Source organism: Anolis sagrei, chromosome 1 (genome assembly GCF_037176765.1).
Source record: "Anolis sagrei isolate rAnoSag1 chromosome 1, rAnoSag1.mat, whole genome shotgun sequence".
In the NCBI taxonomy this organism is placed as follows: domain Eukaryota; kingdom Metazoa; phylum Chordata; class Lepidosauria; order Squamata; family Dactyloidae; genus Anolis; species Anolis sagrei.
This window is the reverse complement of record NC_090021.1, coordinates 232,524,479-232,549,632: the sequence shown is the minus strand read 5'-3', so window position 1 is coordinate 232,549,632 and position 25,154 is coordinate 232,524,479. Positions and strand designations below refer to the sequence as shown.

Genomic DNA, 25,154 nt, shown 5'->3' with positions numbered 1-25,154 from the left:
AAAGTGCAACTCTCCCCCATCCCTGTTTATTAACGCAATCTGCTTTTGAAAACAAATCTGGGAAGGGTTTTTTCTGCTGAATAAAGGAGCTTTTCAGCAACACTGTCTCCTGGCCAGCAACACAATGGAGGACTGCTTATTTCATTCAAAAACAGCAACATGCCTGTTAAGTCAGATTAAAAGTAGTGGAGGAGAGGCTTATTTTCAAGAACAACACGAACAGCCAATAGGAAATCTTGAATGATTACACGTTTTGAGGAAATGCAAACCACTGCATTGAAGCAAAGCGAGCCAAGCAATTTTCCAAGTAAAGAAAGTGAATAATAGAAATTCAGGTCAGAAAACCATGTTGTTTATTACATACATGCAATGGTTCACATAAAAGCCCGATTTCCTGCAAACATACAAAAATGTCTATGTACCTCCTGACGTGACAGTGGGAAAGAGGTCTGGTTTCTTCGGGCAGTTTATCTGCTGCATAGCGCACCGTGTGCTTCCCATGTCATGACAATGTCGGTGGAAGTGTGATTCGTGGTTTGGGAGGAGGCAAATGTTCCAGCTAGGGGCCTCTGCTTACCTCGCATTCATCTCCAGGTCAGTGGGAAGCAAGGAGAGGGCAGCAAGAGACTTCTGCACAGACCTGTGGCTTTATAAAGACTTTTATTTGGAATGAAAATATAGATATCAACCCTGAACAGTTCCTCCCCCCCCACACCCCTCACCCTCTTTAATTTAGTTAGAGCCTGCTTCACTTTAAGGGCTGTGGAGAGGGCTGGAGGAAATGGGGGAGAGAAAGAGAAGGAAAGAGAAGTGTGGTCCCAGAGGCAACAGGCTTCGGACTGTGACTGGATGGCAAGTTTCTTTCACAGTCGCGGCCCAATGGTCATCTCTGTGGTCTCTTTTGCAACAAATGAGGTTGAGAAATCAAAGTGGAAGAAGCCTCCACAGGATCTTAGTGGCCCTAGCAAGGGAAAGGAGACGAGAAGAGGCATGCCCACCCCCCAGCACTGAATCATAGGAGGCACTCGCTTCTAACAACCATGCCCACCTGCCCCAAGTGATTGGGAAGGGGGGATGCCAGCCTTCTCCCCAGTGGAGGGGCACAGGCATAGCAGACTGGGCCACGAGCCAGTCCTGATCCCCACTGGGAGGACATGCAGGCCAACTGTAACTGTGGAAATGGGACAGCATACAGGGATTCTGACAAATAAGGCAAAGGGGCAGATGTGGGGAGACCAGCACATTGCCCCTTGGATAGTATGTGGTGGAAGGGTGACCATAGGAAGAGGAGATTTGGTCCCAGACAAAAGCCAAGATAACAGTCCCGGTAGCAGCAAGAGAGGGCGCTGTCCCAGTCTCACACCACAGGGCACAGAGGATGAGGCAGTGTAATGGGATTACTGGCAGCTCAAATAATGGGGGGGGGGGTGAAGCAGGAATGAAGATCCATGTTGATGAGGTCTCCTCCTCCGTGGTAGGCAAGGCCCCTAGACATCACCATTCTCAATGCGGCTCAACTGCTCTTCTAGCCGTGCAATGCGTTCACCCTGGGCAACCACGAGCACTCGTAGGGACGCCACCTCACGCAGTACTTCTTCCATAAGATGCCCTCCATCCTGCAAATAGGAAAGTAGTGTCATGCAGATCTTTTAGCTGACCCATAGTCCCACCTGCTCAGCTCAAGCCTGAAGCATGGGGTTTCAACTGGCAAAATTCCACCAAGTCAATATACCCTATATACTCGAGTATGCTGCATTTCCCATCCTCGGTTTATACTCAAGTCAATATGTTTTCCCAGTTTTTTGTGGTAAAATTAGGTGCCTTGGCTTATATTCAGGTTGACGAATACTCGAGTATATATAGCTCTCAGTTTCATGCTCAGGGAAGAAGAGGGGAAGAAAGCCAAGCTAGCAAACTTGATCAACACTATGATGCACCCTGTACTTGAATCACACAGAAACTATAGGAAGGAAGGAGGCTGGTGTTATTTATATCTTCAAACAACACACACCTCTCCAGACATACTTAATGTACACACGGTTCTCTGCCTCCAAAAACCTGGCCTACCAGGCTCTGGTGTCAACATTGACAAGAATACCTTGGTGAATGTGGCAAGTTTACCCATGCAGGGCAATAGAGGTGCACACTCTAAGTTATAGAAGCCTAAACCAGTTTCCTTCTGGCAACCAAAATTACATCACAAACAAGCAGCATGAGCACAACTCTGTTCCACACTGCTTCTGATACTTGGTGCTACTCAATCACTTTTGCTTCCATGCCCATTTTCAACCCCTTTGGAACCCCATGTTTGGCATGACAGAGAAGCCCCCACCATCCCTGGAAACTCTGAGGCCCAGGCCAGCCCTGAACGTACCCCACTGGCAGCACTCATGTTAACGGCAGGCGTGGCAGCAGACTGAGACATGGCACTGGGGTGTGTGGCACTCAGCCCGGCGCTAGGGGTGGCAGCAGGGCGGTTCTCCTGCAACAAGCTCCTCCGGTTGACTTTGAAGTCCCGTTGCTTTGTGGGCACATAGGCTTCGCGCAGCGAGATGAGGATGGGCCCTGCAGTCTTGCCTGACACCCACTCCTCCGCTTCCATAGCCGCTTCAGGCCCGGCTGTGTCAGGATACAAGTCATCTTGGAACAGATCTGACTGCAAAGAAATTGCAAAGTTAGCACATCGTTTGTTTGATCTCCATGCGCAGATTGAGGAAAGATGGGTTTTTGGACAACATCCACAATTCCCTAGATAGCATGGCAATGATTCTAGGAGATGTGACACACACACACACACACTTTCCCAAAACTTTGCTTCCTTCTGGTGAAATACAGGAAGCAAGGTAAGGTACCAACAAATTTGCAAGGAGATTATTCACTAGGACTAAAACTGCTAGCCAATCATAAGTGTTCAAGGAGAGATCTAGTGTGCAGATATAACGCATAGACTGATATAATGCAGTTTCACAATGCAGATTAACTGCATTGAATTGGCATACATTTTTATTTATTTATTGAAACATTTATATTCCGCCCTTCTCACCCCACAGGGGACTCAGGGCAGAGCACAACATATATATGGCTGATCTAATATTGCCATAACCGAGGGGCAATCACTGAGAAAGCCCTGTCTCTCGTTCCCGCCAAGCACGCGTGTGACTGTGATGGGACTGAGAGCAGGGCCTCCCCAGAAGATCTTAGTCTTCATGGTGGTTCATAAACAGAAATGCGTTCAGACAGGTAAACTGGGCCAGGGCCATTTAGGGCTTTAGAAGCCAAAGCAAACAGGCAGCCAGTGGAGCTGATGTAATATGGGAGTTGTGTGCTCCCTGTATGCTGCCCCAGTTATTAACCTGGCTTCCTCTCGTTGGACTATTTGAAGCTTCCGAACCGTCTTCAAAGGCAACCCCACATACAGAGTAGTGCATCGAGAGTGTGGTCCACCATGGCCCAAAATGTTCCCAAAATGACTAGAAAAATTATGATATCAAGCCCTTGGAGAATGAAATAGCTGAATGAAATCTGGTGTTCATATTCAAGGAACTTTCATATTCAGGAAATGTAAAACTCAACCATTAAAAAACATAATAATCTTATATTGAGCATATGAAGTACACCTATCAAATGCTGTGCTTTAAACAGCATGTCCTGTAGCAGTTATTATATAATGAGATTGGAATATCCCAGTTCAAATCGTAAGCTTTCTTTTAGATAGCTTGAAGGAAGGCAGCCTATGGATACACAGGAAGATTTAAAATGGGGGTTTGTATGTTTTGGTTTTCCATACGCAACAGAATAAATGAATAGATTAATATATATCTTTGCCTGTATATCTATCTGTGTTTTATTTTCATTTCTCTCTCTCTTTTCTCTCAGTGAAAAACTTCTCAAATAAATCCACTCATGTACATTACAGAATGGTGGGGATAGTGTACATTAGGCAGTCTGACTATACTATTCAACTGCCAAGTGTTATTTCTAAATTCACTCAGATAAATACAATGAAGAGCAGGGTGAGGCCCCACCCTGGGTCCACAAGCTTCATGCACACATTCACTGAGCCTGGTTAGTCACGTCACCCTACTGCCTGCAAAATGATTCACAATGTTTTTACAAATTGTGGAAACACTCACACACACCACCTAGGGGTCACCGGGGCAATTTCACCATGTTTTGAGGGCATCTGGGTTTGTTTTTGAAGGCTTTTTCCAACTAGGAAATGACCAGAACTTTCCAATTCAGAGAAAAGGCCACACTTCATTCTAAACAGGTCAAGTTCCCCCAAAAGTGAGACTGTTCTCCACAAATGGCACTGGGGAAAGTTTTTCCTAAAGTTTAACTAAAAATTGACTGCTCTTGATCTTCTGCAGAGTCTCAGTTCTGATACGGTATGTAAAAAAACACACACACAGACATAGATATGAAGCTTGCAATCCCAACACCCTGACCCAGCAAGAAGCTGCAGAAAGAGGCCCTGGGTGGGGAAACCAAATTATTCTTTCAAACAGGCACAGCAACCTCTCCTGAAATCAGGAGTAATGTGTTCAGTATTCCTTGGTTTGTGGGGAATATATGTGAATGAGGCTGTATGCTCCATCCCAAATTTTGTTGACTGCACAGAGTGGCAATGACTTTTGTTTCATGATTCTCACAGAGAACTGTCAAACCAAGCCAAAGATTTCTTTACAGCCACTTGTAAGTACATGGATCTCTGCTCCCAAACAGTGGCAAATGAATACGATGTAACTGAACAGGAAAGGTAAGCCATTCCTTTCCTACAAGGACTCACCTTTCTTGGCACTGTCATGATAATGGGTTCACACTTGCGCTCATGGAGTTTGTAGAACCTGGAGAAACAGAGAGAAAGATTGGTAAGTAAAGCATTGAGTTGGTGAAACAGGAACTACAGAAAGCACACCATCAGTTACTTGGCCTTTGGCTGCCAGTTATTTTGGCACCTACGTGCTTCTTATCCTCCAACATCTCACTGCAAATACCTGGCAATCTCACACTTGTTGACATCCAGACTCCGCTTGGGCATCCATCCCATGCCGCGCTGTGGATCTTTGCTCGTGAAGGTGTTCAGGAAGTGGATGTAGGGTGCTTCCGAAGTGATCTCAAAGTATCTGATACTCGAGTCTCCCTGGAAAGAAATGGCTTTTATTGCAGCTGATAAAGGGTGTTGTTGAGCAGAACGGAGCATCAGTGTGAATATGTCAGGAGAAAGCAACTCTGGCAGGGAAAACACACAAAATAGCAAAAATGCCAAACAAATCCAGAAGTGACTTGTAAGTATTTTCTGGTTTTGAAAAAGTGTGGTATTTGTTTGTTTTTTTTAATGATATGACACTTAGGAGAACCTGAAACTCTGGAGCTAGGCATCTACCTAGCTCCAGAAAGGCCAGTCCAGGGGATTCAGGGGACATGAGCCCAAAGGTTTCAAAACATCCATCCCTGCCTCAGATCTTGGCCAAGACTTCATTGGAAGCTCAGCCAACATAGAAAACACAGTTTCTCAAGGTCAAGAAAAAACTACTCAGATGCCAACAGAAATGGGAGTGAAAATATTCAACACCATTTTCAGAAGTGATAATTATATGATACTAACAAAAAGAATACCTCTGCAGCTTCCCCCATCAGCCTCCCCATGAGAAAGCATACCTTGCCACAGACATAGACGATATTGGTATCAGGATCATAGAAGGGCAGAAGGGCCCCATTGCTTGAGTCCAGCTCCTGCAATGCCATGGGCTCCTCTAGATTTTCCTGCAGCACACACACACAAACACACACACCAAAGAACAATTATGCACATTACACAAGTGTGGAAAAAGTATTTGTAAGTCTAAAAATCCATTCTAAATTTGACAAGAGTCTTGGGCACAACCATGACAGAGACTAGTCAAAGTTCAATCTATAGGCGACCACTCGTAGCCGAGTATGATTGTCTTCTAAGGGTAGACAGTCTTGGTGATGGGTCCATAACTGACTGTAGAGACCTATTCTGGATCCTCATGGATTTTTGACGTTTGTAGACAATCCATGTTTTGCAGATGTACAAGATCTTTATAAACAAGCATCTTGGTATCCCTACGAATGTCCCGGTCCACAAACACTCTCTGCTTCATTAAAAAAACATGCTGCGCTCACAGAGCTGAAATGGTGTTGTATTTCGGCACTGACGCCAACTTTTGTGAAGAGGTATCTGCCTAGCTAGAATTGTCAACATTTTCTAACGTTACGCCATTAAACTTTAGTTCTAGCATTGCAGAGGGATTGGTTGTTGCCTGCTGGTAGAGCACTTTGGTAGAGCCAAGCTTTTCATATGTTACTGCAAAGGTTATTAAGTGACTTATAGGTCTTTCCTCTGAATGAGTACAGACTACATTATCATCAGCATGTTGGAGTTCTATAACAAAGTTGTGACCTTACTTTTGGCTTTCAACCTGCTGAGGTTAAAGAGTTTGCCATCCATCCGATATGTCATTTAAACCCCAGTGGGAAGCTTTCCATCAACAAAGTGTAAAATTATAGGTATTAAGGCGGGGTTAGAATTGGGGCAATAATGCATCCCTATTTGACAGAAAAAAAATAGTAAAGGATTTCTGGGTGCTACTTATTTACACAAATCTGTTAACAATAACATGCAGTGCTTATAATGGACTGTGCAAAAAATGTTTCAGCTGTATTTCATTAAAATAATAAAACCAGCCTTTTTGGCAAGCTTTGCAAATGCTGATATCCATGAATGTTTTATTTTTTTACCTATTTAATGAACCTATATACCAAGGGTTGCTTAAACAATTATTGGGTAGAAAGGGGTTTGTTGTTGTTCATTTGTTCAGTCGTTTCCAACTCTTCGTGACCTCATGAACCAGCCCAGGGCAGAGCTCCCTGTCGGCCATCACCACCCCCAGCTCCTTCAAGGTGAAGCCAGTCACATCAAAGATACCCTCCATCCATCTTGCCCTTGGTCGGCCCACTCTTCCTAAGAAGCCCTGGTATTTTCCCTGGTATTGGGGCTAGGTCGACTGGTCTGTGACTTCTGGAGATTCTTCCTCTTTTTGGCCTTTTTTTTCTTTTGAAGAGCAAGGCAGAAGAAACTAGTCTGGGAATCCTCGAAGGCCACATTCAAGCCACAGGTTTCACATCCTTGCTTCATAGCCACTTCCAGGCAGTATCTGCTAAACTATCACTGTCACAATCAGAAAAATACTGGAAGCATCTATTAATCTGGCCAACCCACCATTCATTGTTCTAAATCATGGGATAAACCTCTCCAAACACAGAGAACAGAGGCTTTCTCTCTTCGGTCATTCCATCCAGCTCCATGCATGGATGGATGATGCAGCAGGAACATCACATTAAAAGCAACCCTGTTCTTGTCCTCCAGATTATTACATTTGAGCTGATACCACCCGAGGTTATTCTTTAAGCCATTACTATTTTCTTCAACCTCGGTTTCTAAGAGAACCATCCCACTGCAAGGAGGGAAAGATAATGTAATTATACCACTTCCTTTCCATAGTGGAATAGCAGGAAGAGCCAGGAACAAAGAGGGAGGTTCACTTCCATGCTTAACAGTGAGGCCCTTCCTGCAGAATAAAGCACCTCAGGAGATCCTAGCCAAATTTCCCACTCACCGGGTCCCAGAGTGCCAATTGCCGTTCACTCATCCGGCTGAAGCCTGTGGTGAAGATCTTTCCATCAGCCAAGAAAATAGCCCTCATGGGGCGTGCTCCATCATGGGCTCTCTCCTTTTCCTGTAGAGTGAAATGGATACACAAGAGGTGAAGCAGGCTCCCTAAGCGGCATAGCTTTTCCACAGGGCTTTTTTGCTCCAGTATTCGCCACACTGCAAGATCCAAACAGGGTTATCTACCAAAAAAAGGAGCCCACCACCATATTTTCAAATCCGCAAGATTCAAGGATATCCTTGCCCAAAAAGAGATTGCAACCACACATGTTAAGCTTTCAGCCTTCTCAGGAGGAACCAAGAGTGAGTCAAGGTAGATCCAGGAGTAAATCCCAGTAAAAATAAAGATGACCTTCCAGGATACAAAACTGTAGTTCAAAATAGTAAATTCTCTACAACTATGTACAGAAGATGCTATCAATCAAGGACTGGCTGGAGGAAATGTTACCTTCTATATGAGTGAACATGTGGAATAGTGGGGCTGGGCTTAGCACAGCAGACTAAACGGTTGTGCTGCAGAAAAATCTTGTCAATTGGAAGGTCGGCAGCTTGAACCCAGGTGGGTCGAGCACCCACCATTAGTCCTACCTCATCTGTCCACCTAGCAGGTTGAAAGCAGAAATTTGAGTAGATAAAATAGGTACCGCTTTTAGCAGGGAGGTAATAAAGGCAGCCTTAAAAAGACATAGATCAAAGCAAAGCTCCTCAGCATGTAAGAAGGAGCGACACCACACACATACACTCACACACACACCTGGTGGCCAGAGTCAAGCACAGCCTCCAAGATGCCAGAAATAAGATAGGAAAACACTGCCTTTACCTCTCTTTGTGTTGTCTGTCCTTGTTAATTGTATAATCTGCATTGAATGTTTGCCATATGTGTGTTCTGTAAGCTGCTCTGAGTCCCCTTTGGGGTGAGAAGGGTGGGGTATAAAGACTGTAAATAATAAATATAACATCTTATATTCCTTCGAAAACAGCCGCTGTGGGAGAGGGAAGCAGGCTTGGAAGGATCTAGTGCAGCACTTGTGACATAAACCAGTATTTCCCTACACCCAGGATTTCTACCAAGAAAATTCTCAGATGCTGCAATGTTGTCCTCATTTTTATGGTTTCCATTTTGATGGACGTGCTTACATATCTGTTTTTTTAACATGCTGCAGGGAGCTAATGAAGCTGGCTTGTCCACTTTCTCCTTTTGTCTCAGTTTTGCAGTTTAAACATAATCAGTAATGGATTCCAAAGGCAGCTGCGATTTACCTTGCCTGTTGCAGGCAGGCCCACACAACTACAGTAGAATCCAAATGCTTTTTCAACACTATTGAATGGTATATTGCAGACACATTGCTATAATCAGACACCAAAATGACAGTGTTACTCCAGTCCTCCTTCACCATCATCCCAGTGCCAATACCACTTTTAAAAAAAACCCTTCCAGCTAAACAGGAAAAGGAGGAAAAGGTGGGCACTGGTCAGGTGGAAAAAAAGACTGTGAAAAGCAATTTATTTATGAGAGGCCTTGTTAAATGAGATATGCCTGTAATGAATTCTGATGCTGGGGTGATATATAGCCATCCGAACAGGTCACCACTCATAGCCCTCACCTCCATGAATTAATCTAATCCTCTTTTAAAGCCATCCAAGTTGGCAACCATTGCAAGCTTTCACAGCAGGGAATTCCACAGTTTAAATTACATGCACCATGACTCACTTTTATCTGTTCTCAAACTCCCACCATTCATCTTCAGTGCATGATCTCAGCTTTTTGTATTATTCCATGGAGAAAAACTCCTCCCTGTCCCCTTGTCTTCATACCATGCATACATTTATACACCCATAGTTCTCCTTATATGTTCTTTTCTAAGTTGTACTGTTTCATAGGGGACCACTGGACTTTTCAACATCTCTTTTCAGATCACTGGTTTATAGTCTGATCTGGCCACAGTGTTCCACGCTCTTGTTACATCCCGTATAGACTACTGCAACGCACTCTACGTGGGGTTGCCCTTGAAGACTGTTCGGAAACTTCAACTGGTCCAACGAGAGGCAGCCAGACTGCTCACCGGAGCGACATACAGGGAACACACAACTCCCTTGTTGTGTCAGCTCCACTGGCTGCCAATCCAGTTCCGAGCACAATTCAAGGTGTTGGTTTTGACCTACAAAACCCTTTACGGTTCCGGTCCAGCGTATCTGTCCGAACGTATCTCCCTCTACGTCCCACCCCGGAATTTGAGATCATCTGGGGAGGCCCTGCTCTCGACCCCACCACTATCACAAGTGAGGCTGGTGGGGACGAGGAGCAGGGCCTTCTCAGTGGTGGCCCCCCACCTGTGGAACTCACTCCCGGGGGAAATCAGGACATCAACATCCCTCCTTGCCTTCAGGAGAAAGGTAAAAACGTGGCTATGGGACCAGGCCTTTGGGCGTCCTGACAATTAGATATGGAATCCAGATGGATAGGACTGACTGTGCGGAAAGTAGAACCTAAACTATGAGTCTGTTAAACGCTGACCAGCAATGAGGTTTGTATTGCTTTTATTGTTTTAATTGCTTTTACGAGTTTTTTGGATGTTTTGCCGATAATAATGATTACTTATGTTAATTGTTATCATTGCTATAATTGCTATGTTACTGATGTTATGTTTTTGTTGTCATGTAATATGGGCATCAAATTGTGCCTTGTTTGTGTAAGCCGCCCTGAGTCCCCCCCCCCCCCCCCCCGGGGTGAGAAGGGCGGGGTATAAGCGACCGTAATAAATAATAAATAAATAAATAAAAAATAGTCCTCCATATCTGTGCAGGACAGATTGATCCAAATCGAGGTGATTCAAATAAATGATTCAAGTCACCAAGAAAGAGTGCAGATTTAAATTGGTGGTTTCATTAAGTTTTCCCCTAATACTTTTTCACATTATTATTATTGTTATTGTTGTTATTATTATTATATTTATTTATACCCTGCTTTATCTCTGTTGCAGGAGACTCAAAGCTGCTTAATATAAAAGCACCAGCATAAAACTTCAAATATACAAATATGTAAACATTCGAACAGGATTAAATATAAACAATATTAAACATTTCCAGTTAAAAACCATTCCAACATATTCAAGGTTAAAAACCACAGCACCCTAATACAACTGTAATCAGTAAAATCCATGAATTTGCAACTCAGAGTATCTTATTAGATAATTAAATCAGAAAGCAGCATGTCAAACTCCATCTTCTGTATCAATACATTAGGCAGAACAAAAAGTAAATTCCTTACATCAACATAGCAGTGCTTAGGCTGAAATTGAATTGTTATTCCTTACTGAATTAGGTCCACTTAGCCACTGAGAACTTGCTAAATAAGCATTTAATGTAAGTTCCACGCGTTCCATAGGTCTACTCATATTGGGACAGACAATGCCATAGTTTATTAAGTTAAACCAATGTTATATAAACAACTACTAATAGTGGCCCCTCGGATGTGGAACTCCCTCCCCAGTGATATTAGAGCAGCTCCCTCCCTCTTAGTCTTCAAAAGGAAAGTGAAAACCTGGCTCTGGGGTCAAGCCTTTGGAGATTATAGTGAAATAATAGCCTCGAAATATGTGCAATTGATCTTTGGAACGGCCCTGGACTTTGATTGAGGATGGCGTGATTTTAATAGTGAATGCAATGTTTTATATGTTTTAATGTGCATTTAATGTGTATTCTGTTTGTTGTCCAAAGGCATTGAATAGTTGAGATATGTAAAGCTGCCTTAAGTCCCCTTCGAGGTAGAGAAAGGCAGGATACAAATAGAGTAAATAATAGATAATATTACTGGCTTATGGCTATCCTGATAATACATAGATCTTTCTGTAACTATCCCAACTGTTGTCTTCTAAGTGTTATATATATATAAAGATTGGGAAAGTCCCCGCAGTGGTTCCCAACTTTTGTTCCTCCATATGTTTTGGAGTTCAGCTCCCAGAATTCCTGACTGTCACTCAAGTTGGCCAAGGCTTCTGGAAACTGAAGCCAGAAAACTCTGGAGGAGCAAAAGTTGCAACCTAGCAGGACAAAGAGGACAGCAGGCAGCAGAGAGGGTAGGAATCCAAAAGGCACCCACAGGACAGAGTTTACAGTACTTGCCATCACACTATTCTATTAAAATCATTTTAAATGTTTTCCTCCCCTATATACTGTGCTTATAACTTCTTCTATGAGATCACATCTTCCATAACTCCTGCTGTTGGTGGACAGGAGACAGAGCAGCATAGTTACTGCTACACAACCAGACCAAGAGAATTGTATAAGAATGTACTAGACACCTCCTTACACAATGCCTATAAAATAATGAACAGGTATAAGCAAGGCTTATGCTGACATATGACATTTGCAATACTTATGCTAATGCATTTAAGTATGACATAGTAGTAGTAGTATACCTTGAAGGCTTTTTTTCTTTGTGTCAGGAGCAACTTGAGAAACTTCCAAGTCACTTCTGGTGTGAGAGAATTGGCTGTCTGCAAGGACGTTGCCCAGGGGACGCCTGGATGTTTTACCATCCTTTGGGAGGCTTCTCTCATGTCCCCCCATGGGAAGCTGGAGCTGACAGATGAGAAATCACCCTGCTCCCCAGATTCAAACTGCTGACCTATCTGTCAGCAGTCCTGCTAGCACAAAGGTTTAACCCAGTGCGCCATGGGGGGGCTTGAAGTATTTTCTCACTTGCGACAACTCTTAAGACAAATTTATCACAGGGTTTTTTTGTTTGTTTGTTTTGCAAGATTTGATTAGAGGCGATTATTCCTTTGCCTCCCTCTGAGGCTGAGGAAGTATGACTTGCCCAAGGTCAGCCAGTAGTTTCCACGGCCAAATGAGGATTTGGAAACCAGACTACAGAGATATAGTCCATTGCTCAAACCACTATGATATACTGACCAGAGACATTAATAAATTTCATGAGACTATAACTAATATATCTATGACAAGATTTTGCTTATCTGTTATTTTTAAATGAAACCTAAGAGAAATTTAGTATCTTATTTATATCTAATTCATTTTTAAAGAGCTTTTTTATATTTTTATAGAAAACGCTTCTAAAATCTGATGTATATTGAATTTTTTGTGTACTCTGCCCCTGGAGTTCCTGTAGGTTAATTAAACTTTGCATCCCAACATAAATATATTTAGGAACCCCTCTGCCAAATCTCTAAATATATATATATTCGTCCTTCTTTTTCCAGTTTTCAAACCAACCAGCCAACCATCTCAGCAGAGGGGGAAAGGGATAGCTTTGCATTACACAGGCCTGGGACTGAGGCCAGGCACAAATGGGAGATTAGATATGGGAAAGCAAACCAAACTCACTGATGCAGAAAACACCGATTCAATAGAAATCACTCTCCCAATCCTATACAATGATGTTCCCTTATAGTTACAAATAAAAACTAGGAGCTAGGTTGGAAATAAATGTGTCACAATTCCACCAAAGGAATATAGAAAAAACCCAAGGAAATGTTTCTGCTACATTTTTGTGGAATTTGCATATATAGCCAGAGCTTGGATTTATTTTATTTTAATTTTTTTTATTTTATTTTTTGCTTTCAAAAGCTAGATATCAGGAAAAGCTTTAAGAAAGGAAAGAGCAGGGAGATAAGCAAAGAGCATTGCGAAAGATCAGAAGAATTCTGGAAAAGTTTCTGCCATCTCCTCCCTGTAAACTGGCGAATGCACTTCCCTTCAGCTGTCCCCGCATAGGCTGTGAAAGGTTGGAACTGATGGGATTTGTAGTCCAACAACATCTGGAAAGCTATACAGAGTTTGTTCTGCAGATTTCCCTACTTTCTATTCTGTATCAGAAATGCTTGACTTTTCAATATGTGGAGCTTCTTTCCAAAAGATACCCAAGCCATCTGAACAAATTTTATAGAAATTGAAAAAAAGTGCTGTAAAATGCACCCACTCCGGGTATTAGCCCCAGCTTCTGCCAATCTAGCAGTTCAAAAACATGCAAATCTGAATAGATCAATAGATACCGCTTCTCCAAGAAAATAACGGCGCTCCGTGCAGTCATGCAGGCCACACAACCTTGGTGTCTACAGACAACGCTGGCTCTTCGGCTACCACCTTCCAGAGTCAGACATGACTAGACTTCATGTCAAGGGAATACGTTTACTTTACTTAAAAGGCAACTTTTGCTATAAAATGCAACTTTCCAAGCCCTGTACCGAACTGATTTGATACATTTTGATAGCTTTGACCTGTGCATAACAGCCAACAATGTGCTGCCACCTATGATCTGTTTTTCATTATTTGGGGATTTGGTAACTTTTGGAAACAAACTCCACATATATTTTGCCATTAACACAATATTTCCAGCATAAAAATGATGGCAGTGTCTTCATTTCTTAGTGAGGAAAGGAAAAGTGTTCACATACAAACAAGCAAATCTATGTTGTTTATTTGAATACAGGCACGCCTCCATACTACTGAAAATTTAATTTTCAAATCATGGAAAATCTATTTGCTAAAACCCAGCACCTCTTTCTAAAGCACATTCCACATACATTCTTGCATTTTCCAGGATGTGGTTGAAAATAAGCTTCTCCAAATGCTTTCTTTCAAGCACAACCAATCCAAGGTAAACACCGCTATGCATCAAAGACTGTATTAAAATGCAGATTTCTGAACAATTGACCGACATGTTCACCGCATAAAGATAAGCCCCATGCACGCAGACACTTACATCAGAAAGCAAGTATGAGCTTGCAGTCACCAAATTGCTGCAAGCTTAACCCAGGCTGGATCACAGACAGGCAAGATCAATATGCAAGCGGTTAGGCCAGAAAAGCAAACGGAGCCAAAGAGAGAGTGAGAGGCAGCTATTCAGGTAACAGGATGAGAAGGACTCACTGAGACATACTATTATAGGGTGGAAACTTTGAGGATGCTTTGGCCCCCACTGAGACTGCATTTTGCAGCACACTTTTGGTAACACTGCTTTTATGTATGTAAGCAAGGTGTGTGAGGGCTACAAGAAACACGATTCACCTGAAAAACAAGTCAGCAAACTCACATCCCATCCACCCATATACAAGCAAAAAGATAGTAAATTTGCACCCTCACAACAAATTCATTACGGGGTTGGTGGAAGTTGGCTGGAAGACATCCCATCCACAGACCACATTGCCCACTTGACCTACTAAAATATCCCCAAAGGACAAGGCTTTCAAAAGATGATAATGAAAATGCAGCTTGAAGTTGCATACAACCCAATTCCCTTTTTACAGTCACAAGCCACATATTTTTACCCTCAAATTGGGGAGGACGGGATGCAAAAATGGCTGAAATTGGCTAATTGTTGTTCCTGGAAATCTGCAGTAGTACTGCTTCTGTTTAAAATACTTCCCCCAGCTGCCCTCTGGTAAACCTGGAAGTCACAACTCGAACTGACTTTGGGACACAATTTACAATCCAAAATAGACATGCGTTCCACTGTAAGTACTTCCAGTGTATTCTCTTTAAAATTGAAGAGGTCAGAACTTCCTCAGAAGTAGCAGCAAAAAAGAAGTTATAAGAGAGGGAGCTCCTGCATAATGGCCAAATGGTAAGTCCATAGATATTGCAGCAATGAAGACAGACTCTGTGCCAAAGGAATAGAGGTGGACACCTACCGCTACAACCTGCCCACGACGGGGGTCAATGATGCGCATACTCTTGTCCTTGCAGGTTGAGCAAAAGAGGCTGCCGTCACGGTTCCAGCAGACATTATAAATGAGGTCAGGATGGATGTCATCAAGGCGGTAAAGCTCCTCGGTTGTGCCCACATTCCACACAATGACTACATTGTCACAGCCTGAAAAGGAAAAGGTGCACGTGAAATCAGATGTGCTCATGGAGTCCTGCCCCGTCCCATCATTACTCCAGTCCACAAAGCTTTGCAGCGGAAGCTTTAAAGACTTTGCTTCCTTCATTATCACAGTGGGCACCTGCACTCAGAAGGACGTTGCGGGCCGTCGGATGCCAAGTGATGATGCCCACACGCTTGGAGTGCCCTTCGAGGACCACCACTGGCTCCGTCAGAGGCAGTGTCAGTCCATTGTCTGGGATTTGCCATACCTGACGAGAAAGACAGGAATGTGAGATTCTCATTCATTATGATTCTCCTTCCAGCATCATATCCTACCACATACTCCTTATTTACTCACTCGGTCACTCACTCTCCTCACTTTCTGCCCTAAACATCTAAGAGCAACCAATCATCACACAAACACTTCATTTACCCTACTGCAAACATCTATGTATCTTGTAACCCTGAGAGCAAAGGAAAAAAGAAACACTATTTCAAAAATTGCCCACTGAAAACCGAGTGTCCCCTTAGAGCTGGGGCTCTCAATCTGTGGGTCCCCAGGTATTTTAGCCTACAACTTTCAGAAATCCCAGCCATTTTACCAACTGTTAGGATTTCTAGAAGTTGAAGGTCGAAACATCTGGGGACCCACAGGTTGAGAACCGCTGCCTTAGGGAATACAATTAGACATTAAGGCCAAGACTCTCACTCTGGTCTATTTTAGTTTTGTAAATATATTTTGGGCCTATATTTTGGTGATAAGAAATTGGTGGCCATTAAACAGCCTAGTGGTTTCTGGGAGTGAAACTGGCAATAACAATAACAGCAACAATATCAATAACAACAATAATGTGGGTGTCTTGCCAAGGTTCACTGGAGGGAAGAAATGTCTTTGGGGCACTCCAAAGTTGAAAACTTATGCAATAAAGCTAGGGTTCTCCCAAGTGTCACTTCTCTTCCTAAAAGTAAAGTATATGTGTCTTTGTGTGTGTGTGTGTGTGTATCTCCTCTATTATAAGGGAGGCAGTTTGGGAAAGGGCATCCTCTGATATCCCAGTATCTCCGCAGGCCAAACCGAAGCCTTATGTAAGCTATCAGAGACTGTCAGCCATATGTTCTCCACCTGGCAATAAGGGTTCTCTTCTAGCAGCTCCTACCCTTTCCAAGATGACAGGAACATACATCACTCCTACAATGCCTCCAATTCATAATAGATAAAGTTGTGTACATACTAAAATTGGGTTGGTGTGGAGGGGTAATCGAAATCCTATACTCAAACATTTTTGAGCTTTGCCTTTTATGTATTACACAGATGGATAACTTTGCACCTTTTTTCCATAATTTCTTCTGCCAATATTAATCATGAGAAGAGACTGAGAACTATATGGGGCAATGAATTCCTCCCTTGTTCCCACGCATATACACAATGCTGGAAATCCTCCCCAGCTATGCTCCCATATAAAAATAAAGTTAAAAAAAAGATTTCACACAGTTTCAAGTCCTTATAATTTTGAGGAGCAGATACATGGTTAAAAATAGAACCTTGCAATCCTCAGCATGCTAAACTGCTTGATCATGGAATATGTACAATCTCAATCTTCTGCATGTATCACCCCGAGACCTTTGGGTCCTGACGGACACCTCTCATGCTGTCACACCCAGTCCCTTTTCCCATCTCCCCCTTACCATAATAGTGCAATCCTCAGAGGCACTGGCAATGATATTATCATTGTGTGGGCACCAATCGATGTCCAAAACTGGGCCTGTGTGTCCGCATACTGTAGGGTAGGACTTATCAATTCGCCCAGTCTGGAGGGAAAAGGCAAAGTAGAAAAGAATCAGTAAGGGCTTAAATGTCTGGTTGCACAGATTTCCTATCTACCCTACCAGAATAACTTCCTACTCCCAGTATAACTCCTCTGACCCATCACTGACAACATGTCAAAGCTGTGTTTACCAACACAGAGCAGAAGATGCAAAATAAATCTTTTAAAATGTAGAGATGATTTAATATACTAGTAAAAAATTGGGGAAATCCCAGCTTTCAGTCCTTAAGATTGGAAAAAATATTCAATCTTCCTTCTCAGCCTAACCATTGGATTGTTGGGAGGCTATGTTATGTTGTCTTTAACTTACTGGTGGAAAAGCAGATTATACATTCAATGAACAAACAGTTTGTTATGAATTTTCTGGGCCCAAAAAACAAACAGTCCCATGCACATTTTCTCCAACAGTAGTCAATTTTCTGCCTTTGGGAACCTCCAAGGTGGCCAGAAATCTATTTCTAGTCTTGAAAGGCTATTTTTTTCAATGTACAACAAAGTTGGGGCTGCAATTAGTAAGCTGAAGAAGTCTCTTGAAAAGGCAATTCTCTTTTTTTTCCCCCTTTTGGTGATCTAGAGCAAGCTTCTTAATTTTTTTTTGACTTGGGAACCCTTTCACACGAGTATATCAAATAGATATAAAAACATTAAACATTGACTGATAATAAATCAATGTTTGGAAGGCTGTTTTTATTAATTTTGTATCGAAAACATTGCATATGTAAGTATAAAACTGATAAAAATAGAAGGAGCACAAGCAGCTAAATAATTTTTGACCAAAACCAGGCAACAGCGACCGTATTGCCTGTAACTTTAAACATGTGGATTTCCTTTTTATGAAGTACAGCTTGAAGCATTTTCTGCAGAGTCCATGGTAAACACTGCATGTTGTTGCTAACAAATTTGTGTAAACCACCAAGTGGTGTTCAGAACCCTTTTACTGTTGCCTAAATTTTGTGATCCTATCATTGACCTAAGGGGGCCACTTTTGGGGTTTGGAGCCCTAGTTTAGGAAGAAGTGATCTAAGGAGCCTTTAGAAATCAAGGGTCACAGTCACAGGTGGCTCTTGACTTCTCCGGGCTTCCTAGATCACTGCTTCCTAAACTATGGGTACCAACCCCAAATATTTTATACTTATGTATGTAATTCATTTTTGGGCTGCACCTTGGTCATCTACATCCTCACCCTTTGACCATACACTTGCAACATACCCCTCACCTTCTGTAGTGGAAGGACCATAAAAGCTCCTCCTCCACTGGCCTCTATGATCACAGCAACAAACTTGGGGTTGACGGCACAAAAGGTGCTATCCCAAGTGACCCGCGAGACCCGGATGTCATCGTAGCACTGGTCGTTCTTGACGGGTTGCCCAAAGACATGGCGGAATTTGCTCTGGCGGACAACCTTCCGGAAGGACATGACTGGGGAGACTAGGGAAGAAAAATAAATCCAAGTCACACACCTTGGTTGGCAGGCTCACATACAATGCAGTATACTCAATCTGGCAGTACTGTGGGGTGTGAGTCTCTTACCAAGGTGATTTTAATAAGTTGACAACTAATCTATTTTTTGAGCCTAAGACGTCATCAATTGTAAGAAGAACACTAATTTCAGTCCCACCAACACACCAACAGAAAAAAGCTTTATTTATATATATTTATATAATATTGAGATAAATGTTTTTAATGTTTATGTATGCGTATATGAATTTGTGTTCCGGCATTGAATGTTTGCTGTATATATGCCCTAAGTCCCCTTTGGGGTGAGAAGGGCAAAATATAAATGTTTTAAATAAACAAATAAAATATTAGTATATACTCTGTGCGTCAGTGTGCGTATACCATATATATCTGAGTATAAGCCCACCCGAATATAAGCGAAGGCATCTAATTTTACCACAAAAAACTGGGTAAAACCTATTGGCTCAACTTAAGCCAAACTTAAGCCAAGGAGGGGAAATGCAGCAGCTACTGATAAATTTAAAAATAAAATAGATACCAATAAAACTACATTAATTGAGGCATCCATAGAGTCAATGTCTTTGAATATTTACATAAAACTGTAATTTAGATGTCCAACTCTGATTAAACCATTATTTTAACCTACTTCAATGTAAATGTGCTTACGTATCCTTCCAATAATCGCCATAGTTTATTTTAAGTATAGATTTTGGGGAAAATGCTGAGAGTATATAATGAGGGAAAGTGAGAAAGACTGGTGCCGAAAGGAAGGCGCACACTGTGCCAAGAGAGTAGAAGAGGAAGGCACACGATGCGCGAGAGAGGAAGGAGAGCTGGGTTGCTGTGCAGAGAGGTGAGAGTCCTGGCAGGAAGGCATGGGGCTGAAAGAAGCCCTTCTTTCAGCCCCATGCCTACCCGCCAGGGTCCTCACCTGAGTATAAGCTGAAGGGGGCTTTTTCAACCTAAATAAAGGGGTGAAAAACTAAGCTTATACTCGAATATGTACAGTATATAATATTAAAACATACACATATATATATAAACACCTGCAATTCTAAGTCACACTCCATTTCAGAGATATTTATATGGGGGGAAAGTGTGTCTTAGAATTGAAGAAATGCAGTAAAACCAGGTGATTTCAACCCTACCAATGTAATATTAATTCAGGTGTTTTGAATGCATTTTTCCTTCTTCTTGGCAGGAGATTGGACTGGATGGCCCACGAGGTCTCTTCCAACTCTATGATTCTATGAAATGTGGAAAACACATTCCAAGCTGAGGAGCATGACTAAATAGCTTCCTAGATTAGGGACGGGAGGCTAAACATTTATATCGAGAATTTCAATTGATTTATCCAATTCATGTCCTGCATGTCAATCACAGAAAGTGTATGCATTGCCGTTGGGTCTCATATGATTCGGAAGAAACTAAGAACATCAGATTCTTCCTTTTCCTTGTTCCGATTTATACGGAAGTCAATGCAAATGGCTTCAAACCTACACAAGTGAAAAAAGCATGTGAACGTATTTTTCTCAGTAGGGAACTGCATAAAAATGATTACACTGAAAAAAATGCATGAGAAAGGCACGCATTTGGGAAAGTGACTTGCCAAAATACACACCAATTTCCATACAGAAGGTAGGTGGGGAGAGATTGTGCAAATTCAATACGGAAGTTGGATAGGAGAAGAATGCTGATGGGTTTCTGAGAAACAGGAACACAGTGAGACTGACCAATTTTCACATCCCTGTCCCAAATTGTAACTGGCTGGCAAGTTGATGTTAACAAGTCTCATTTGCCTCTCGATAGTTGGAGGCACTGTTGATCCAACTCAGATCCCTCACTGTGTATTACATTTTGGGCCTTCCTTTGCAGTTATATCCATACCCAGATTTCCTTTCTGCTTCACAGAATCACAGAATCATAGAATCAAAGGGTTGGAAGAGACCTCATGATCCATCCAGTCCAACCCCCTGCCAAGAAGCAGGAACATTGCATTCAAATCACCCTTGACAGATGGCCATCCAGCCTCTGCTTAAAAGCTTCCAAAGAAGGAGCCTCCACCACACTCCGGGGCAGAGAGTTCCACTGCCGAATGGCAGGAAGTCAGGAAGTTCTTCCTAATGTTCAGATAGAATCTCCTCTCTTGTAGTTTGAAGCCTAGTCTGCAAGGAAGCAGAAAACAAGCTTGCTCCCTCCTCTCTGTGGCTTCCTCTCACATATTTATACATGGCTATCATATCTCCTCTCAGCCTTCTCTTCTTCAGGCTAAACATGCCCAGTTCCCTAAGCCGCTCCTCGTAGGGCTTGTTCTCCAGACCCTTGATCATCTTAGTCACCCTCCTCTGGACACATTCCAGCTTGTCAATATCTCAGAAACTAACCTTTTCTGTTTGCTTGAACAGAGATACAACAATTGTGTGCACCTTGATAACTGGATCTAGCCTGGACCTCTAGCAACATCAGGAGTTTTATTGCATTAGTCCATGCAATCAAAACCTTGGGCCCTCCAGGTGTTTTGGACTTCAACTCCCAGCATTTCTAACAGCCTCAAGTCCTTTCCTTTCCCCCCTCTGCTGCTTAAGCGGAAAGGAAGGGGCCTGAGGCTATAGGAATGGTGGGAATTGAAGTCCAACACACCTGGAGAGCTGAAGTTAGCCCATGCCTGCTTTAGACCCTCAACTAGTATACACCTATTAAATCACACCTGACCTCTTTATTGCAAGGGCCACAGTTGGAGTGGGGGGGGGGGAGGCAAAGCAAAAGAGTGAACTCACATCCTGCTCCCCAGCAAATCCTACAGCATTAATGCAGCAGTTGCCTAATCCATTCCTTCAAAGAGGTCAGTGTCTAGCACTAAATACATCCCCTCTAAATGCAACAGTGATATCAATCATGCAATCTAGTACACGGGAACTAGAGCTCTCGGAATACATCTACACCAGGCATGGGCCAAGCTGGGCCCTCCAGGTGTTTTGGACCAACTCCCACAATTCCTAACAGCCTCAGGCCCCTTCCTTTTCCCCCTCAGCTGCTTAAGGGGCCTGAGGCTGTTAGGAATTGTGGGCGCTGAAGTCCAAAACACCTGGAGGGCTGAAGTTTGCCCATGCCTCATCTACATTATAGAAGTAATGCAGATTGACACTACTTTAACTGCTATGGCTCAATGCTGTGGAATTATGGAAACTGTAGTTTTATAATGTCTTTAGCCTTCTTTGCCACAGAGTGCTGGCACCTCCCCAAACTACAACTCCCAGGAATCCACATTGAGTCATGGCAGTTAAAGCAGTTTACAACTACAACAATTCTATGGTGTAGATACATAGATGCACCCTCTGGTTGAGAATACTAAATATTTCACTGATCTACAAATCCCAAGATTCCATAGCATGGAGCCACGTCACTTAAAAGTGAAATCACAGTACTGTAGAGCTGACCTTCTGTATCCATCCACAGCTCAAATTTTTTAAATTCCAAAACAACAAAACATTGATTTAGGCATTTTATATAAGGGACACCGTGTTATTATGGAATTGCATTATTATTATTATTATTTGAATATAATGGGACTTGAGTGTTTATAGGTATTGGTATCCACGGGGTCCTGAAACAAGTGGATCCTGAAGGCCCACTGTAGTGTGCAAGAGACATTAGAGTATCACATACATACATATAAACCAGGCGTGTGTAAACTTGGTCCCTCCCTCCAGGTGTTTTGGACTCCCACAATTCCTAACAGCCTCAGTCCCTTTCCTTTCTCCCCTCAGCCCCTTAAGGAAGGGGCCTGAGGCTATTAGGAATTGTGGGAGTTGAAGTCCAAAACACCTGGAGGGAGGGCCCATGTTTGCCCATGCCAGATATAAACCTAACCAAGATCATCAGTCCACTCAATACAAATTCCACACCCACTTTGGGGAGAGGAACTCCCAATAATCACTGGTGGCCAATTCCTCTTCTCTCTCCAGCCTCCTGGTCTCCTCATTCATCCATAGTTACCAGGTTTGGGTGCCAAGGCTGCCCAAATCCTTGTTACAATGCCCCACAATACAGGAGGCGGCAACCATATATGGCCCCACATTTGAGAGGAAGACAGGAGGGGCTGCAAGAGAGGGGAGAAAACTGCCCTCATTTTAGGGCCCTTCCACACAGCCACATAACCCAGAAAATCAAGGCAGAAAATCCCACAGTATCTGCTTTGAACTGGGTTATCTGAGCCCACACTGCCATATATCCTAGTTCAAAGCAGAAAATGTGGGATTTTATTCAGCTGTGTGGAAGGGGCCCGAGTTCACACTGTCATATATTCCAGTTCAAAGCAGAAAATGTGGGATTTTATTCATCTGCGTGGAAGGGCCCATAGAAACCGCAGAACCTCCAAACCCGGATTCGCTCGCTGACTATTTGGGGAACACGAAGCAAGAGGGGAAACGGAGCAGAGGAGCAAGATCCCAGCCTTTGGAAAGGAAACGCTCTCTCGAGCTGTGCCTCTCTCCCAGCCCAGCGTAAATCCCAACGAGGTGACTTCATAGGGAAGGGCTACCGGATGTGCTGGGGAAATTTCGCAACTGCAGCTCTAGCTGGGCGGCAGAGGAAATCTGGACCCTACAGATTTGCCCCACAGAAAAAGGGGAGCCCTGGGGGGCGTGTCCCCCCTCCCCTTCCTCATCTCCCCCTACAATACTGCTTGGGGGGCCCTGGGGATTATATGGGTTATATAACCGCTCCCAAAAGGGCAGTTACACCCTCAATAAGAGGCTGAGGCTTGTAGGAGTGGGTCCCCATCAGGAAGCCTCTGGGCAGGTGCAAAGTGGTTTTTTTTTTTCTTTTTCCTCCCTCGCCTGGGCTAACGAGGAGGAAGAAAAAGAGGAGGGGGGCTCACTGCAGTCCCCCTACTCCCTCCCTGTCGATGACTCTCTAGCTCTGAGCTATGGCAGTTCAAGTGGGGTCCAACTGCATTAATTCCACAGTGTAGGTGCAGCATGATTGATAGGCAGATAGACAGATAGATTTTGCAAATACCCATCTATCTATCCCGGTTTTGGAAATATGTGTGTGTAGCATATATGTGTGTAGCGTATATGGGGGTGGATTCCGGATTTGCAAAACCTATCTATCTTGGTTTCGCAAATACCTCTCTATCAGGGTTTTGTAAACATGTGTGTGTCTGTGTGTCCTGGATTCGTAAATATCGATAGATAGGTTTTGCAAATACCTATCTATCTGGGTTTTGTAAATATGTGTGTGTGTGTTCTGGATTCGTAAATATCAATAGATAGGTTTTGCAAACACCTATCTAGGTTTTGTAAACGTGTGTGTGTGTGTGTCTATTCGGGACTCGCAAATATCGACAGATAGGTTTTGCAAACATCTCATAAATATCGATAGATAGGTTTTGCAAACACCTCTCTATCTGGGTTTTGTAAATGTGTGTGTGTGTATATTCCGGATTCACAAATATCGATAGATCGATTTTGCAAACACCTCTCTATCTGGGTTTTGTAAATGTGTGTGTGCATTCCGGATTCGTAAATATGGATAGGTTTTGCAACTATCTATCAAGGTTTTGCAAATATGTGTATGTGTATCCCGGATTTGCAAAGTGAGAGGGAGGAGAGAGGGAGCTTTCCCCTGGCAGGGAGAGCAGGGAGGGACCCCCACCCACAAGCCGAGGGAAGGAAGGCAAGAGGGAGGGAGGGAGGGAGGGAGCGGCGGGATGGGCGCGACCCCTCTCGCCTGCTTTGCCCCCGCTTCGTCCCCTCCTCTCTCTCTCTCCCCCTCCCTGGAAGGCAGCGTCTGGGGCCCGGAGCTGCCATGCAAGCCGCCCTCCCTGCCTTGGCCAACCTCCGGACTCACCCACTGCCTGGGAGGAAAGGGGGGATCGCCGCTCGCGTTCGCGCTCTCCGCCGCCGCCTCCTCTTGCTCTGCCGCCTGTGCCTCGCGCGCTGCCCGGGGCGGTGCCAGGCGCTGTGCTGGAGGAGGGTCCGCGGCTGGGCGGGGCTGCGCTCCCGGCTCCCACAGGAAGTGACCCAGGCAGCCGGGCGGGCGGGACCAGGAAGGAGACTCCGACGCTGCTGCTGCTGCTCCACCGAGAGAGAGAGAAAGGAAGGAGGGAGGGAGGGAAGGAGGAGAGGCTGCCCTCGCCCGGGGTCAGCACCAGGGCGCCCAGCCCAAGAGCCTCCCCCGCCGCCACACTGGAGAATCAATGCAGTTTGACACCATTTGTCAGTGCTAGGGAATCCTGGGAGTTGCAGTTTGGGAAGGCACCAGCACTCTTGGCCAGAAGAGGCCAAAGGCCCTGGAGAGGAAGCACACCCCCCCCCCCCCCATGATTCCCTAGCACGGAGCCATG

General features: G+C 43.8%; 1 protein-coding gene across 1 annotated transcript; it reads right to left on the bottom strand.

The window, feature by feature from the left end:
* Positions 1-330: 330 nt before the first annotated feature.
* Positions 331-24,815, bottom strand: CORO1B (coronin 1B). Its single transcript, XM_060772441.2, has 11 exons — positions 24,659-24,815; positions 18,564-18,775; positions 17,208-17,330; positions 15,661-15,790; positions 15,346-15,527; positions 7,644-7,763; positions 5,662-5,766; positions 4,998-5,143; positions 4,790-4,847; positions 2,375-2,656; positions 331-1,616 (listed from the first exon to the last, which is right to left on the bottom strand). The coding sequence occupies exons 2-11, from the start codon at positions 18,762-18,764 to the stop codon at positions 1,488-1,490; spliced, it is 1,476 nt and encodes a 491-aa protein (XP_060628424.1). The 5' UTR covers positions 18,765-18,775; positions 24,659-24,815; the 3' UTR covers positions 331-1,487.
* Positions 24,816-25,154: the final 339 nt, after the last annotated feature.

Coding starts and splice junctions, on each gene's coding strand:
- CORO1B (XM_060772441.2), bottom strand. CDS start 18,764: ATGTCCTTCCGGAAGGTTGTCCGCCAGAGCAAATTCCGCCATGTCTTT. Junction 5,767..7,643: donor AATTGGCACTCTGGGACCCG/GTGAGTGGGAAA, acceptor TGTGTGCTGCAG/GAAAATCTAGAGGAGCCCAT. Junction 4,848..4,997: donor AACAAGTGTGAGATTGCCAG/GTATTTGCAGTG, acceptor CTGTTTCTCCAG/GTTCTACAAACTCCATGAGC.